General features: G+C 32.5%; 1 protein-coding gene and 1 long non-coding RNA gene across 4 annotated transcripts; both read left to right on the top strand.

Moving 5' to 3' along the window:
* Positions 1-9,949: 9,949 nt before the first annotated feature.
* LOC131030054 (microtubule-associated protein RP/EB family member 1A) lies at positions 9,950-14,948 on the top strand. 2 transcript variants are annotated; one of them, XM_057960735.2, is made up of 8 exons: positions 9,950-11,000; positions 11,362-11,430; positions 12,407-12,493; positions 12,687-12,796; positions 13,302-13,486; positions 13,810-13,877; positions 14,001-14,114; positions 14,314-14,948. In XM_057960735.2, the coding sequence occupies exons 1-8, from the start codon at positions 10,914-10,916 to the stop codon at positions 14,710-14,712; spliced, it is 1,119 nt and encodes a 372-aa protein (XP_057816718.2). In that variant the 5' UTR covers positions 9,950-10,913; the 3' UTR covers positions 14,713-14,948. The 2 variants fall into 2 exon arrangements, with proteins under 2 accessions (XP_057816718.2, XP_057816717.2); XM_057960734.2 differs by having other exon boundaries at positions 9,959-11,000; positions 13,807-13,877.
* Positions 14,949-16,710: 1,762 nt separating this feature from the next.
* On the top strand, positions 16,711-17,450 carry LOC131030053 (uncharacterized). 2 transcript variants are annotated; one of them, XR_009102864.2, is made up of 3 exons: positions 16,711-16,847; positions 17,046-17,123; positions 17,213-17,450. It is a non-coding gene; the product is annotated as an uncharacterized LOC131030053 (long non-coding RNA). The 2 variants fall into 2 exon arrangements; XR_009102863.2 differs by lacking the exon at positions 16,711-16,847 and having other exon boundaries at positions 16,863-17,123.
* The last annotated feature ends 807 nt before the right edge of the window (positions 17,451-18,257 follow it).

The following is an 18,257-nucleotide window of genomic DNA, read 5'->3' as shown; positions in this document are numbered from 1 at the left end:
AATATATGTTGAATTTATTAAAACTTTTAAACAACCATCGACATAACATAACTTAGTTGCAAAATTAAAATGAACAGTAAGCAAAAATACAGTACAACACATAACACAAGTATTTATACGTGGAAAACCCAAGATGGGAAAAACCATGGAGAGGATTAGCTCTCAATTTTATGTAACCGGTTACAATAATATAGGGTGGCTCACTTCTAGATGAACTCACTATCCAAAATACAATGGATCACTGTCGGAAGATGGCTTACAACAATATTACAAAATTTGAACTATTAATATTGCATCTATCACATGCATGAGTTACAATTCCATTGAGGTGCATAATCACTTTCACATTCATTGTAGATAATCACTTTCACATTGATTATACATAATCATTTTCACATTCACTATAGATTGAATAGAATGATCAAAAGATCATATATCTATCCTTTCCAAAGCAACTGAATATATATCAAACTAAGTCTTCCTAAATTCAGCTTGACCGAAGTAAAGGTTAACCCAAAAACCTTTACACTCAACTGCTCAACAAATCTAATCATATTGAAAAAGTCAGCCAAATCATAAAAGAGATTCTCCATACATCAAGGAATAGACGTGATTACTAAAGCTAATAAACAAAAAATGATTCTAGAAAGGACCAGATCAAAACCTTTACATAGAGAAATGTCGGTAAGTAGGATATCATATTACCAGACCCATAAATTTGTCGCAATAAAACATTAACACCTGAAATATCAGATGTAGATGTCAGATCAAATAAAAAACAAGTTCCTAAAATATTATAGAGATATCTAGTATTACGAAGCAATGCGAACCCAAAAAGGAATACGCTGGACCCAAGTGTATACTGGAGCTTGTGGGGCTCAAACCAAATATGTTGGACTTGTTGGGAAAATGGTGTTGTACACCTTGCATAATAATGTTTCATTGTTATATTATTTTATTCTTATTTGAGGTGAAAATGAAATCATATTGTAATAACATATTGTATTGTTGCACCTAGGAGCACCTAGATGGGTGTGCAACACGTAGAGATTCCCTTGGAATATTCTTGTAACCACTTGATGAGTTGTATTGACACATTGGTATTATTATATTGTATTTATTTAATATTGGGGAATGCAATTGTGATTAAGTACCCAATATTAAATGTGGGACAAGGGTAGGTAGGAAAAATATTATATTTTATTGTCACATGGTTTTGATGTAATACCACTTGGTAGTTTTGTGGGAGCTTGTGTTTATAAAAGTAATCACAAGGGTAGTTGTTTGGGTTAGCTAGGTTAGCATTTGTGAAGAAGAAACCATGGCATGGGATGTGTGGATTCATGCTTGGTTATGGCTCGGTTTTCGAAGGCTTTCCATAGTTGTATTGTAATGGACGCATTGCTGATAATACATGGTCGATGATGCTTTTGGAGGCTGAGTTTTTCCCTCATGAGGGTTTTCCCAGGATATATCTTGTGTCACATTTTCATGGGTATGTTGTTTATTCTTTGCATGTGGCTTCTATGTGTTGATTTGATTGAAATCTAAAATGGGTTATGTGAAAATTGTCATAAAGATGGCTGCAAGTTTCCTTTCAGAACTCATGTTGCTAGATTAGAAAAGACATCAATGGCAATATTCTAACAATATCTTCACCTTCATCACATTCTCGAATTTCATTCGTTAATTGATGGTCTATCATGACCACTTTCTTTTCTCTTTCCTCTTCATTCATGTGGGTTAATTCAAAATCTTTCTTCTTCCCGTTGATATCCCTTTTCAATATAATTCTCCACATCTTATAGCTCTCTTCCCAATATCGTTCTAAAAATGAAATCAACACGAACCTCTTCATGACCTATCTCTCCCTCTTCGTCGGACTCATCCTCTCATCTGCTCCAATCTTCCACTCTATAGTCTGCAAAACATTGTGACTTCAAGCTCTCAATCAACTAGGACTCCACACACCTACAATGATACTTTTGATCTCTTTGCAACCACTTCACACTCTCATGTGTGAACTACTTTATGTTCGGTGATCTATTCAAACAAGTCCATTCTTCACCTGCAGGTGCTAGTGTAGATTGCCTCACATTTGGCAATCTATCTACACACTCAAGATCTCAAGCTCTGATACCATTTAACGCAAGACAAAAGAACTCTTGCTATGAAAACCCAACTCACAAGGAAACAAATAGATTGCAACCAAATTGAACAACAATTTTAATCATTCATCAAATACACTCGAATATACAAAATAATATGTTTATATTTGGCCATACATGGCCTCTCCTCTCTCAAATTGCTCACAAGCCTTTCCTCAGCTTATTACAACTCCTCAATCTGCACACTAGCAAACATGCCCCTCACTTGGGTTGAGATTTCCTCCTCTGAAATCTCCTCTCAATATGCTACACTTTGCAAACCCACACTTATGATTTCTACCTTCTCATTGCAACTACACACCCTGAGCTATTTCTTCCAATTCTACACATCTCACCATGCTTTCCCTATGATGCCTCTTCTTAAATTTATAATCTGCAAACAACTATGTCATTTCTCTTTCTCTCCTCCCATGTTCTTAATCTTCGAGTTCCTCACCTTCCTTCCATTTTGAATCACGTTCTCAATACCTACCTTCATTCTTTATTTCCCAGTTATGAACAGTTGCAAACATTTCTCCAATACATTGTTTGAAAAAAACCTTTCCATTGGGTGCATTTCTTGTATATGAAAATTCACGTTCTTCTCATTTCCATTTGATGTCCCATGGAAGCTGAAAAATGCCTTTTACTTGCTCCATTGTTTATTATGGTAGTTACATTTGGCAAACTTTTATTTTGATAAGCTTTGATGGATTTCCATTTTATGTTTTATCGTGCATTTACCATGGGACAATGTTTCTTTGACTCTTCTGTCAAACAGTTCATGTGCTAGGTCGAGGTTTCCACATGTTACAGACATTTATACCAGCGCAGTCACAAAAGAATTCCCTCACCTATTACACTCAAATGGATGTCCAAACTTTGTTTTAAATCTCACATTTGGGCACAGGTTGGGACGATTAAATCTCACATTTTAGCATAGGTTGGGAGGATATTAGAGGAGGAATTTAGCATTATACTTGCCAATGCATTTATTTGAAAGTTTCATAGCCTATTCACAAAATCCATTTGTGCATATCTTGAAATGAGAGTGGAATGGTTTCCATAATGAAAGGCAAAACAAAAGACATTCATTTTGTGCAAACAAGGAGAATGCTCATTAAGATTGTTGAGTCTATCTGTATACCTATCAACTGCATTAATTGTTATATCATATTGAACAAAGAATCAATCGAGTTGCCATCAATAGTTAGCTTTTGGACTGAAAGAGCGAATACTCAACTAAGATGAATCAAAACTAAAGAAACAAATTGAATTTTTTTTATTTTTTTTTGGGGTGCTGATTGCGGATACACCTAAGTGCTCCTACATCAAATTGTAGAATTTAAGAACAATCTATCTTGCAGTTAAAGAAAACAATATAATTTGTCTCCTTTTGTGGTCAGTTCATGCTTTTCTCCTTGTTATCCTTCCTTCTAACTTTTCTATATGTTTCTACTTAGAATTGTTCTTTCTTTTTGGGTCTTCCTTTATCTCATGTGGCTTGAACTTGCCATTTATCCCATGTAAATTCCATTTTGAAAAATAACTATATGTGTTTTTTTGTAAATTAATATAAATAGATATAGTTTAATATTTAAAAATAAATAAAATTGGACATGTTTATGTAGCAATAGATAGCCATTATTCCAAAGCACAATAAGATCTTTTAGTTTCAAATTTTATTCCATCAATTGTAGTTGTACTTTCATTAACTTTACATTAGAGTGGATAATTTTATTTAGAAGGTTAAATTTTATAATAATGAATAGGATGGATAAGCTCTTGTCTCTATTAGATCTTATTCATTATGAAGATCAAACATGTGTAGGTCTATTTCAATTACATAAATGACTCAACATAAAGATTGCATTCTTAAAGGTCAACAATATGAATATTTATTTCAAAAATGTTCACATTCATATTCCCTTCTCCAATGCACATATGAGCTTATTATGATTTATGATTTCTTTCTTTATCTTAGAAAATTTATATTAAATATATTTTTATTACAAGCCTATTAAAATGATTTGGTTACTAGTGAAAAACATAGTTAATTATCCCCAAATTCATTAGCTTTTATTTTTTAAGTTTTTGTTTATCTAGAAATTTTTAAAAATTTGTTGCTCTTAATTGCATGATTTCAATGTTACCCTAATTGTTTTCATTTCAATCCCATCCTTAACACTAACCCTAATCTTGATTCTATGTCATAAGTTAAATGTTTTCTTATATTGTAATCTATGTCACGAGTTAATTGTTTCCCTATATTGTAAAAAAGCTACTGTATACAATGAAATTGGAAGACCACACAATTGTAAAACCAAATAAAGATCCAACCACATAAAACCGTAGTTCTACAATGAAATCCACCATACACAAATGAATAACCTAAAAACATGCAAAGCAACAAATATGAAATATTATACCATCAAATGGTCCTTAGGGTTTGAACTCCATTGTTTCCTATCTCCATTGATCTTGCTTGATATGGTTTCTCTTAGATTTTATGTGTGTAGAAGAGCTCAACAAAGAACAAAGTGCGGTTGTGTAGACGCTTGAGTGATTGATCACTATTAGGATTCAAATTGAAAGCATTAGGGTAAATATTAGGATTATGATTCACATTAGGAATATTAGGATTGATATGGATAAAGGAACCTCTTTTATAGAGTACCCTAGAAAATGCAGGGATATGATTCAGAGATGGAAGGATAAATGGTCGGCTAGGATTAGAGGATAGGTATAGAAGATAGGAAAATATTAGGGAGGTGGTTAAAGGTAAATTAATAGATGAATGATAAGTGTCATGGAGGGAAAAATCTAACGAATTAAATAAATAAATAAAGATTTATTTAATTAATAGAAGAAGTGGGGCCAATTAAATAAATTAAATATTTATTTAATTAGACTAGGACAAATTTAGGTGTCTACAGCTACAATATACAATGAAGGATCCTAGGGGACTTATGAGGAGAACCTCAACTGTTGATTTATGTTTACTATGACATACTATACATTATTATCAGTATCCCTTCCTTCAATTTGTACCCTTTGCACCTTCTTTTTGATGTCCGCATCACCCATGTTCCTCATTTTTTAACCTAATTGCGCATATGATCTTCCTTATTCACATAATCCTGTCTCATTTTGCCTTTTCCATTTTATGTTCAAATCATTTCCTTGCCTTCCCATTTCAGATTTGGGGTTGCATTTTACCCTTAACTTCATCCCCCTTGTGTTAGATCTTTCCCTTGTCACTTTTACAGTGAAGTTTTGCCTAATTGCATCTCAATTAAGGTTTTTGCTCCTAATTCGATCGTCCCGCTTCACCTTTTCTATTTTTTGTCTAGATCATTCCCTTGTCCTCCCACTCTAGGTGTTGAGGTTTCATTTTGACCTCTCCTTTAGCCCCCTTGTGTTGGATTTTTCTCCACTCATTTCGATGATGTTCATTTTTAACCAAAGTCCCTATTATGATTTTAAGGTTTTTTGCCCACTTTTTAGGGTTTTGCCACTTCCTGCTTTCCATTTTTGATTCTATTGGATCCCCCTTCCCATCTATCCCCATGCTGGGGTTTCATTTTGACCCCTTCTTTGGTCCCATGATATCACATTGGTCCCCTTTCTGCCCATTGGCCCGCTTTGACCTGGTTTACCCATTATTGCTCAGTTTTGCTTGGTTTACCCTAATTTTTCTATCTTCATTTGAATCTTCTCATTTTTCTATCCAAACTTTCCCCTTATTTCCAATTTCACCTATTTTGACCCATATTGACTTAATTTGACCTACTTAAGGTCTGCGGACTTCAATTTTGCCAATTTGCCATTTTTAGGTTTAATTAATTAAGCCTTTCTCGCTAATTATTCTGCATCTTAATCAAACCCCTTCCCTTTTTAATATTAATTAAATAAATAATATTTCATTATTTAATTAAATTTGATTATATCCCCCTTAATTGAATAATTTTAATTAATTAATTAAGGGTTCGTTTCTAACCTATAGTTGAATAGTTTATTTAAATTATTCAATTATCTAATTATGTCTTTGAAATTAAATAAATATCTTTATTCATTTAATTTTCCTAATTATCTTCTCATATTAGGATAATAACCACTTTTTCAAAATTTTAATTGAAAATATCCCCCTGATTTTCGAAAATGGCAACATTATCTCAAGATTCCTCTTTGATTTTTGAAAGTCCTGGTTTTTGGCATTATTTTCTAATTTTAAATTCGAAAATGAGGCATGCATCCTCAAAAAAATGCTTTTTTGTTTTTTCATCGCTCTTTCCTACATCTCCTTCATCCTTCCTCGAATGGCAGCTCTGTCGCGCGTTCAATCTGGTCTATCCACCCAATCAAAAATCTTTTTGATCCTGCTCATCCATCGAGGCTCCGATTTTCTATAAATTGAGACCTTTCCTTCAATCAAATCATCTAAATTCCAAGTAATCTTATTCTATCAATTTGTCTAGATCATCTAGTTTTCGAGTAGTTTCATTCTATCAATTTATTTAGCAATCATCTAGCTTATACACTATTATTTTGTCAAAAAAATCTTTCAGTTTTAATAATTAATAGCACATAATCATGCATTCCTAGTAAATCTCACACATCAATTCCTTTCTTTCATTTGTTTCGTTCACTTGGCATAGTAAGAGTAACATAGCATTATTAGAGATGAAAGGAAGAGCAACAAGGCTTCATTGACTATTGGAGGTTTGCATTTGTGTTTAGATTTCATTTTCATTTTAATGGTTCCGTTGGTTAGTTTAGGAAGGTTTTAGCATGCAATTCTAGTTTTGTGATTAGCTTAGATAAGTTGCATGTGTTTTTTTTTTAACTGACTAACCCCCTTTCCTGTGTCTATATATGCAAGTGCTAGTAATTATATAAACAACTCAATATTTTTTTAATTATTTGGTAGAGGTTTTTAAAGTTTTGAAACATAAAACATATTATTGTAAATACTCAATGAAAAAAAATGTGAAAGCAAACATCTATTCTACCATTTTTAATTGGAATCTTGTGAGTGATTTTTGTTATAAAAAATAGCACCAAGTTTTAGATTGAAAAACCTTGTCCACTACTTTCTTGAATGACTATTTTTATAATGATAGGTCTAACTCTATCACATTAACCTATATCAAAATATGATTGACACCAATTAATTTTTCTATTCTTTTATTTTATCAAAAGTAATTATTTTATTTATTTTGGATATTTTTAGTTGTATTGAAGATTAAAGGTTGACATCAAAATATTATAAAACACTATTTAAATTTTTTATTTGATTTTGACATGGCATAAAAAAATTATTAACACCGATCTTAATTGGTTTCAAACTATTTTTTTATCAATTGAGAATGACTTTAATATGGCACAATAGAACATTATATGCCAAAAATGATAAGTTGCTTTGGGAATATTATTTGTTGAGCAACACATTTTACATCAACAAAAAAACAAAAAAACTTTAAAAAAAATTTATTTGTGTAAATTTAATTTATTAAATTAGTCGCATTATATGAAAAATGTAAATGATGAATGCCAATTCTTTCCATACAAAATTCAAAAGTAGAAGAAATATTCTAGAATGCTTGTTAAGAAAAACAATTAACATAACTATCGAAGAAAATGAAGCAAATATATATTGTTTGGTATAACAAATAAATAATAAAATTGTTAATTGAATATTTTTAGTTTGTCCCAATGTTAAATATGTACAAAGTATATGAAATGTTTATAAATATATTTTCTACTTTGAGAATCAAGCACCTCTTGATGCATCATCCAAAGGCTTTAAGAAAATTATTGATGGCATGGGAGGGTTTCGACCCTCTGGATCAAAGAGAGGATGTTGTGATATGGGCAAGAAGCTTACAAAGGAAGGAACCAAGGGGTAGGAACTTAACAAAACAAAAGGCCTACTTTGGCACGGGAGGTTAAAAAGGAATGGGTTCATAAAAATATAATGAAAGAAATTACTTACATGATAAGCTAATAAATAAATATAAACAATTAAGCTTGATTAATGTTTATTAATTAAAAGTTGGGTCATTTAACTAATATTATCATTTTTGTAAACTAAATGCAATCGATAGAAGTACGTAGCTTTAGAAATAATGATGACAATTTAATGTTGGTGTCATGCAAAATCCTTGATCACCAAGTACATAAATAAATGCTCATGTTATGAGACATGTCCAAGATTATGTAGAAATATTTAAGGGTTGAATCTATGTACCATAGGATTAAAACCAAGTACCACTAAAGTGTAACCCCTAGGAATGTTCTAGCAAATAGTTATCAAATAAATCTCTTCACCGTCACCTTCTATATGTTTGGATTTGTCAAGGAAATATTTGCACACACCTTATGGGAGTTTATTGGATTGCAAGAGTCAAGTTTTCCTAAGTTAACCTCCCATTTGAATTTACTTTTATGATTTTGAGCCCGAATGATCGAATACATCATTTTCAAGCATGAAGATGGTAGGTGTGATTTTGATGCAGTATGATCTTAGGGTCCAAATTGAAATATTCCTAGAATGATTTGCCCCTAGTTCCAACTTATGTATTGATTGCATATTGAATGTCTTAAAACACTTTCACAAATGTGTACTAAGTTAGCTCATAATGACTATAAAAAAATGCAAGGGTCTAATTTATAATTAAAAATATAAAAAATGGTTCAATCTTGAACTAATTAGGATTGATCACAAGGCATTCATGATTTACGTTGGACAACAAACTACTAGTTTCAAGGCAAGAATAGAATGTGTAGATATGAACATGAATATATGTGTAATACATGGCTAATAATAGTGAATGTACAAGATGTGCGCAATCAAAAATAGCATAAGATCAAATTTGTCGAAATAGATCTAAATAAACATGAAATAAATAAAGATAAACATAGATTATAAGTCAAAATTAATGCAAGAATATGCCACTTACCAATCTATAATTATATTGTCATTGTATCAAAATAAACGCAAAATTAAATGAAAATTAATATGAATATACAAATTTCCCCATTATAACATATTCCAAAACTAAAATAAATTTATACTACTCTCATCCAATTGCCTTGTTTATATGATTGCGTGTATTAATAAACACAAAAATAAAACCTCTTATTTCTTTGTACAATAAAACCAACCTTGATGTTTAGCAAGCTTAAGGAAATCTTTGCTTAAGTAACTCTATTGTTTTAAAATTAAATCAACTTAACCCCATTTGTTTTCAAATCAAAATCACCTAATGTTTTAAACATCACACCTCGTTTGAGAAAGAGAGATTTTAACCATACACCACATTTTCGTTAGCAAAAAGCTATTTGTTATATTTGGTGGGAAATGCACTCTTTCACCAACCACTTTTTAAAACACAACCAACAAACACCCAACTGAAATTTGAAAAAGAACAATAATAATAATATTTGTAGGTCCAGCCCATCATTTTCCTATTGGCTGGAGGACTCTGCACCTTCTTGATTAACCTTTCCCTGTACTTCTATGGTTGGTTACGTACAGAATTCTAGAGAAATCCCACGGTAGGAATATGAACTGCATTTTGCCTCTACCTAAAAAAACAATTTTTTACAAATTGATATTTTATTTACCTAAAAAATAATGATTTTCCATTAATATTTTGTTTAATTTCTTGCTTAGCCTTCCCTTCTCTCTACATGGCTGAGTTACTTCAAGATCTTTCAGTTGCGACTTGATCAGTTTTATTCAATTATATTATCTTATAAATTATGTTTAACCTTGTGAACGTTAGAATTGTCGTCTTCTTCAATTAACATAATAATCTGTATTAATATTTTGTACTTTCTTACTGAGCCTTCTCTTTCTATCCTTGTGGTTGAATTAGTAGGTAAGTGTACCTATATATTGTCATGCCAGCCCTTTCCCTTCCTGTCCTTGTGACTACATTTAATGAGCGGATAAAATATTACTTGCATCTAACTTGATCTCTTGCAACCTTCTGCTCTGGGTTTCCCCTTGATTCTTGTGATTGCATTTGTGGGTGAATTATTTTTGGGTACATCTATCTACCTTGGTCTGTTACAGCCTCCTTATATCTTCTAGCTCTGGCCTTCCCCTTCTATCTTTGTCAATGAATTTCTTCTATCCTTATCACTGTAGTTTTCAATGAGTAAGGAAATCTGAATGCATCTAATTTGGTGCTTTATAACCTCTTGCTCAGCCTTTCCCTCTTTATCATTCTAGTCACATTTGCTTGTAAACAAAATGTTTAGATGCATCTATGATGCTGCCTAGCAATTTCTTGCTGGACCTTTTCTTACTATTCTTGTAGCGGTTGCACCTGTGTGAATAGAAAGTTGGATGCATGAAGGCTCCTGCAACTGTAGAAGCCCCACTCTTTGCTGAGTTACATTATTTAGATTATTTTGTATAATAGTATTATATATCTGGTGTAGAATTGAAGCCTGCCTTCTGCAGCCCTTTTCAGTAGTTGGGTTGGAGGAGAAGAGATTTGGGAATTGACATTCTGTTTTCCTTGATTGATATGTTACAGCCTTTACATAATTTAGGCTATCTTAAGTGTAGTGATTGCTGTTTTCATTGATCCTGCTGCCATTCGGGAAAAAGTGAGTCATTTTTCAGGTGGGGAAGGGAACTCATTTCTATAATTATTTTGGGTTAGGGTGTATTGGAAGTGAATTAAATAGGGCCCCCATAGGTTTCTTGTATTGGGAGGAGTTGAACTGGCCTCTGTCAGCACAAGAACCATGGAGGGTGCTTACTTTGTGGGACGCAATGAAATATTGAGCTGGATCAATAACACTCTGCAACTCTGCATCACCAAAGTGGAAGAGGTAAGGGGATCTTTGCAGGTTTTCGTGGGGGACATTTTTGTTTTGCAAAATTATAAGCATTTTGATTCCTCAATTAACAAATCTGGAAAATTTCTCCAAGTCTTTTGAAATTATTAGATTATTTATACCTATAACAAATTCTATCCTGTGGGATTCAAACTTTTTCTTCGGATTTCTGTGTTCTTCGCACGCCACAGGAGAAAATTTTATGAGTTATTTTATGGCTAATTGGTTGATTTATCAAAAAAATTAGCCTTAGCCAAATTTATGGGCTACAATATGTTTGGCATCTGCCCAAGTAAGTTTCTGTGTATGGCACCCTGATCATGTGGAGTTTTGTAATGTGTTTCTTTGGTCGCAGGGGGCCTCTGGAGCAGTTTACTGCCAGCTTATCGATGCCTGCAACTCTGGAGTTGTACCAATGCACAAGGTCATTTACATGTTTTTTAATTTTTATATGCTGTTGATGATTGTTTTGATTCTATTATGGTGTAATTTTAGTCTCAGATCCTCCTAGCATATACCCACACAAGCCTGATTTCAATAAAGGAATTATATCCAATATTGTCACTCCACTGTAATAGCATTACTCCAGTGTGAGCATATACACTGTGCTAGCCTTTGTAGTGCACTTGGGCCTCTCCTTGTTCCCTTCAGAGGATCCTGCCAATCCCTTCGGTGATCTTTGGGCCTTTTGACAGGTAACTAAACAATGACAAAACTATACACAATGAAATTACAAGAAACAAGAAAAATCCATTTCCACCTTCCAGCCCAACCCTTCATTTTTAAGAGTGTAGATATGCCCATTGATCTGAAAAAATAAATTGGCCTATTTTCATGAGCACTGGTGTAGAAATCTATAATTTGCCAATGTGGTCATTGGAAATCCTTTTAAATCCTGAATTATGATTTTTTGAGTCTTCTCCATCACTTCCTTTATATATTTACAATCAGGCTTCAAATTAAGAGATGTACTTAGATTTTTCAGATTATTTATACACATTTTCTCATTCTCAAAATACCTAGCTGGGAACAACTCTGCTGAATCCACTTCTATGAATTTTTAATTGCAAAAGGTAATTTTTGTAGAGCATTTTTGGTGTATTCATATGATCTGGAAGCCATGTAAGTTCCACAGTCCATAATGTTAGCTTTCTTCATTTCTGATATTGAACTGTGTGTTATACTCTACATGATCCATCATTAGCATGAAGCAAATAATTAGAGAGCACGATCTTTTGCAGTCCTACAGTTTTGAGCAAATCATTTCGTATGTCACCGTGCCCTTTGATATTATTAATTATATTTGTAATCATTGTTGTCTTCATGTGTTGGCATAGATAGTAAAGAAGAAATCCCGAATTTATGTTTTTCATGCATAATCTGGGATCTCTGTGTTATAGGTTAATTTTGATGCCAAGTCTGAGTATGAGATGATCCAAAATTATAAGGTCCTTCAAGAAGTCTTCAACAAGCTTAATATAGCTAAGGTAAGTTCAAACAAAACTGCATATGCAACTGTCAAAGCCATAGAATGCCTACGAGAATTTGTGTTATCAAACAGCTCAAAATTATAATCTTGCTTATTTGTGAATTTGTTATATGACTGACTACTATATCACGACAAATAACTAAATTTCGCTTTTCTTTGTTTGAACATAAAATCCGTCCTCTCTGTTACAGCATATTGATGTAAACAAGCTCGTGAAAGGAAGGCCACTTGATAATCTTGAATTTATGCAATGGCTGAAACGATACTGTGATTCAACATATGCCAGAAACCCTACCTCAAGGTATGATGTTATAGGCTGTTCATCATGTTCTAGAGGGTTTTGACAGTACTTTGAAAGTTTCTACTCAGCTCACGAGTCGGTGCCTTTTCCAATAGTAACTTTTGATATCATTATTCTAAAATTCTGATTTTGGATTGGGATTTGGCATGGTATATTTTGAGAATATACATTCTAACACTGATATGTTTGTCAGACATAAAGTAAGTTGGAACATCTAAATCCAAAATTGGCTATATTAAATATAGGATTCAAATAGTCAGTCCTGTGAATGTATGGTGATAAATAGTTATTCCTGCCTCCTATCATTCTTGTTGTTCCTCATATAGTATCTCAATGAAGCCCTATGGAACTGAAAATTACATTATGGAAAATATAAAAATGTTTGAAGCCAAACATCCTGTACTCATTTAACATACGTATCTTTACAATGTTGTGGTAAACACAGACGCTTTTCATCCTAGAACAAGTATAACTGCAGATTCTTAAGTGATACATGTCCATGCAGGAGTCCTTATAGACCGGCAGAGAGGAGGGAAATATGCAAGGGAGGAAAGGAAATCAACAGGAAAACAGCTCTGGCTCAAAATTCTCAAATTCCAGGACCAATGAAGACATCAGTAAACTCAAGGCCGGAAACACCAGCCCTTAGTTCCCGTCAAGCAGATTCTAATGGTAGTTTGGATGGATATTGTAAGATCCTTTCCATCTCTAACCCTATGAACAATTTTAGTATGCTAAGATATTATAGTCATTTGAATTTGTTACTTTTGGATTTGATTTTGTATGAAATTTTTATCATCAATATTTTGAATCACACTTAACAATCCATCATCACAGAGTGTGATTCGAAATATTAATGTTAAATTTTTTAAACACAATCAAATCCAAAAGATCTATTAAGATTATTATATTCATGTCCATTGCCAGCAATCTAAAATGGTCTTCTGTCGAAGTGTCATTTCAATGCACACTTAATCAGCAAACCTTTATGTTCCTAATGTTTTCTACAGCAGGTAAAAGTACACGAAATAACCCATCATCATCAGAAGCCGCATCACAGATCAGGGCCTTATTTGAACAAGTAAATACTGCATCAATTTCTATACTCTCTTTTCAAGCCTCTTTTAAAATATTCTAGATTCATTATTCTTCTATAATAACACTATCACATCGTAAGTCACACTAAAAAACTATGAGATTGCAGGTTGCAGAACTCAAGGTTGCAGTTGACAATCTGGAGAAGGAAAGAAACTTTTACTTTGGAAAACTCAGGGACATTGAGAATATATGTGCAAACCCTAAACTGCTACAAGTTCCAGTATGTCTGACAACCTTATTTGCAATACTGCCTTCTGGTTCAAAATAGATAAACCCCTGTTTCTATCTGAAATGCCTATTTATTCAGCTCATGGGATTCCTTTAATACTCATTGCGACTGTAATTAAGAATTTTAAGTTTTCGGTCGCACTTACCTAGTTTGGACATTTGCATTAATATAACTTCATTCTGTCTCCCAGGCAATAAGAACCATTCAGAGACTGCTCTATTCAGATCAATATACTGCTGATTCTGAATTTGAAACCACAAATGGACAAGACAACGAAACCTCGAGCCTTGTTTCTGAGGTCTCGGATGTCCAACCTCCTAGATCCCAAGGGCTTTTGGAGCAAGATGACTTGTCTTTGTATGATTCAGCAGCAGAGTACAAGGGAGAGATTCTTGGAGATTCAGTTGAAGAGTTCAATTGTGACATTTTGGACTGTGATTCAGCCGTTGAAAGCCGAGCTGATACTTCTACTATTATGAATGGGAATAGTAATACTAATAGTGATCATGTAGATCAATACAATCAGCATGCGCCATGTTTCTTTGAGGAGAGCTTCAGCAGCACAGCATCGGCTGCAGTGAGTGTATAGATTTAACTAATTACTGATTGTTCGTGCACATTTGGGTCTGATTTTTTTTTAAATTTGTTGTGTTGAAGTAAAGTCTCAAGGCACTCTACTGCCACCATGGAGTGTGGAGAATTGCAAAAAATAAATTTGTCAAATTGGTATATTGGGATAGGAAGCTTATCATAAGTTTTGCAGAGTCGTATAATGTTGATTATTGTTGTTAACTATATATTATATGGTAATTGAAATTTGATCAATGTGTGCAAGGCCTTCATTCTTCTGATATATAATAAGAATTAGGACATACAATATAATGCCAGAGCCTCTCACCATAAAAATTACTAAATAGACATCATGGACATGATTGCTAAATGTAATTTTATCCCTGCGATGAGAATATTAGTACAATCAAATCTATCTAAATACGAATTTCACATCTTGAACATGATTACTAGTGTAATTTTATCTCTTGAATAAGATCATTGATATGATCAAATTTCACTTTTCACCTATTTCAATTTGACTTAATTTAAAAATACGATTGTTGTTCATCGGCTAGCATGTTAATGTGTTTCATAAGAACATGTACTGCATTAATTTTAATAACAAAGTTCATGTTGTAAACATCTAAATGGTTCCAAGTTCAAGCCTTCTCCAATTAAAAATATGAATTCAAATCTTCAATAAAAAAAGAACATATACTACATTATCGTCTTCAACATTGTTAAAAACGACGACCTTGATTAAGGAGCAAGATAGTCAATAAAATAGAATGATTTGAAATAGTATTTGAAAAGGTGTGGAATTTTTAGAATTTAAAAACAGGGTAAATCATTTGAAAAGAATTAATATTAGAAGGCGTTATAGTACACCAGTCGCTTAAATACTAAAAGCTTATATCATTTCTTGGCTGCCAAATTTATTAGCAGTCACCCAATGTGACCCAAAATTGTGATTAAGGATGTGCAGGCCATCTTTTGGCTACCAATGGACGACAACCCTCGAGCAAAAGTTTTATTTATTTATTTCAGGTTTTCAATCAATTTGAATTGCTATTCGAAATACCTCTAAAAGAATTCAGTTTTTATTGGAAGAGTGGAGTCGAACTATCAAACAAACTGCATCATTAGATATCATCCAGCATGCATGTTTGAGCGGATAATATGTTTATCTTACAAAAACAATTTTAAAGATTTTTCATTCACAAAATCGTTTTAGTTACTTGATATAAGCTGAAACCTCTTCAATTAAGAACCAAAGACTAAAGAATATCCATTCTATCAAATTTGCCTGAAATACAGATCCTTTGCAGACAAATGATACCATTGCCTGGGTACAACATACTTCCCACTTTTTTAGTAGTACAGCTGTCTTCCGCTGGAAGCTGTTTCTTGGGTTGTTTGGCTGTTTCCTTGGGTTAATGTTCTGAACTGCTGTTTTGTTTAAGGGATTAGAACTCTCTCCCTGTTTATATAATAAAAACATACTTCCTACTGTCATTCAGTGGTCTCTCAGGAATGCTCCAATTTTTCTTGCAGATAGGGTGTGAATATATAGACATGGCAGTATTTCTAGTATGGTTGTATCTCACTGTAAATCTAATTGTGCCCAAACAAATCTCTCTTTTTATGAATTATTGTCTTTCTAGGAATTACCACTTGTATTAGTACTTGTAACAATGCATAGTTAAAACTAATGTGACCATTTTGTCAAAGACTTATAAAATGTCTTATGTTTGATAAAATGTATCAATATAATTGGTATTAATTTTCTACAGTCTAATAGATTAAGATGAACAAGTTTCTGGTTTAAACTGTGTATATATTTTTGGTCGATTTTTCTTCTTTCTGATGATAGACCACTGACTGTAATCTGAAATATTGAACAAAAATACATACACAATTTAAACCAGAAACTTATTCATCTTAATGTATATATATTTAACTAGACATGAGATAGACATGAGATGGTTATGAGAAATTTCACTGCTACTCACTGTATTTGTAATGGCAGGAAACTGATGTCTTGAATTATGAAAAGAATTGGTCTGTAAGAAAAATGCAGAGGATTGTAGTGATTTGTTTTGTTATGATGGTGCTGTTTACAAGGGTGGTTGCAAAGGAGGCACCTGTGCCTTCTTATCCAGATGGTTTGAGGTACATAACAACATTTTTACTGTGTTTGAATTTTATCATGATGCTAATTGCTAACTAAATGAATTAAGCTAGATAAGAATCGTTTCATTGTGCTTTCAATGGTTGTTTCAACTCAGGTGTCTTGTTTGTATATGCTAGATCCATATTCCTTACTAGTTTTTTTTAACCTTATATCTCCCTTTTTGTTTGTTCACTGAGATTCCTTCCATTTGACAATTTGACCTCTTGATTATCAAAGAAGGGGCCAAGGAGCTCATTGTTTCTGATTTATCATAGGTATGTAATAAATTTATTTTTTTCACTTGCATAATGCATGTCAATGTTTTCCCACATGAATTTGTAATATGATTGTAACCAATGTGCAGGGCACTAGTAAGGCAACTCAATGCAATGTGCTTAAGGATGAAAATGGTTCTTTTCCTGATGCAATTCAAAAACTGATGAACAACATTTACTTCACAGGAATGGAGTGTTGAATTTCTTTTATTTTTAGGATTGTTGCCCATGCTATCAGTATAAAGCTTTGTAAGTATTTGTGTTGAAGTGTGTGCTATTATACTGAAAAATGGTATAGATATTTTTTCTCTTTCTTTCTTTTTCTTATACACATTTTGAATTAATATGTGTCATTTTGAAATAGTCTAGATATAAATATGATTATCTTGTTTTAGTTTCTGTAAATACAATCTCACAAAATTTCCAAAATAAGTATATCATGGTGTTTGCATGAAAATATTTTTTCTTTAAAAAAAAATTATTTAAAGTATTTTTTTTTCTTCATTGATATAAATTAGTTAGTAGTTATTTGGTGGGATTGTTTTAAATTCTAAAAATATTCTTTACAACTATTTGATTAGAGTTTGTGTATATCATAATAGTAATTATTAATATTATTTTAATTCATAATTTTGTTTTAGGTATGTTAGGTCCACTCAATCAATTTGTGCATCTATTTTATGTAAATATAGAGTTTGAAATGCTTACTAATATTTTTTTGTCTCTGTTGTCGTGCCAACATGTTACTAGGCACGCTTAGTGGTAAAGTGAACTCATGTGTGGATTGACTCAACAAACATTTTAGAGAGTAGGTATTTTTTGGGTGGAAGTATGTTGAACAATTTTTTAGTTCAATCTTTTGGGGGGGATTTTGTAAGGCCATTGCATCTTATCCATGGCCGCATCCCATAATTCTAAATCTTTCATAATGTTTTGTGCGTAGCATAGAATTATAGAAAACTTTGAAAGGTGAGGTAAGAAACATTATTTTCAAGGTTTTGCTTTGCACATTTCTAGGAAGACGAGCATCAATACTAATTAATCAAATTTCTTGAATTACTTTCAAATCTTTTATTTGCTTAAAACTCTAGCACACATTTTATTTTGTAATCTCTACATAATAGTAGAAAAATC

Source organism: Cryptomeria japonica, chromosome 7 (assembly GCF_030272615.1).
Source record: "Cryptomeria japonica chromosome 7, Sugi_1.0, whole genome shotgun sequence".
NCBI classification, from domain to species: Eukaryota; Viridiplantae; Streptophyta; class Pinopsida; order Cupressales; family Cupressaceae; genus Cryptomeria; species Cryptomeria japonica.
Note: the sequence above shows the minus strand (reverse complement) of the source record. Positions and strands in the feature narration are given on the sequence as shown.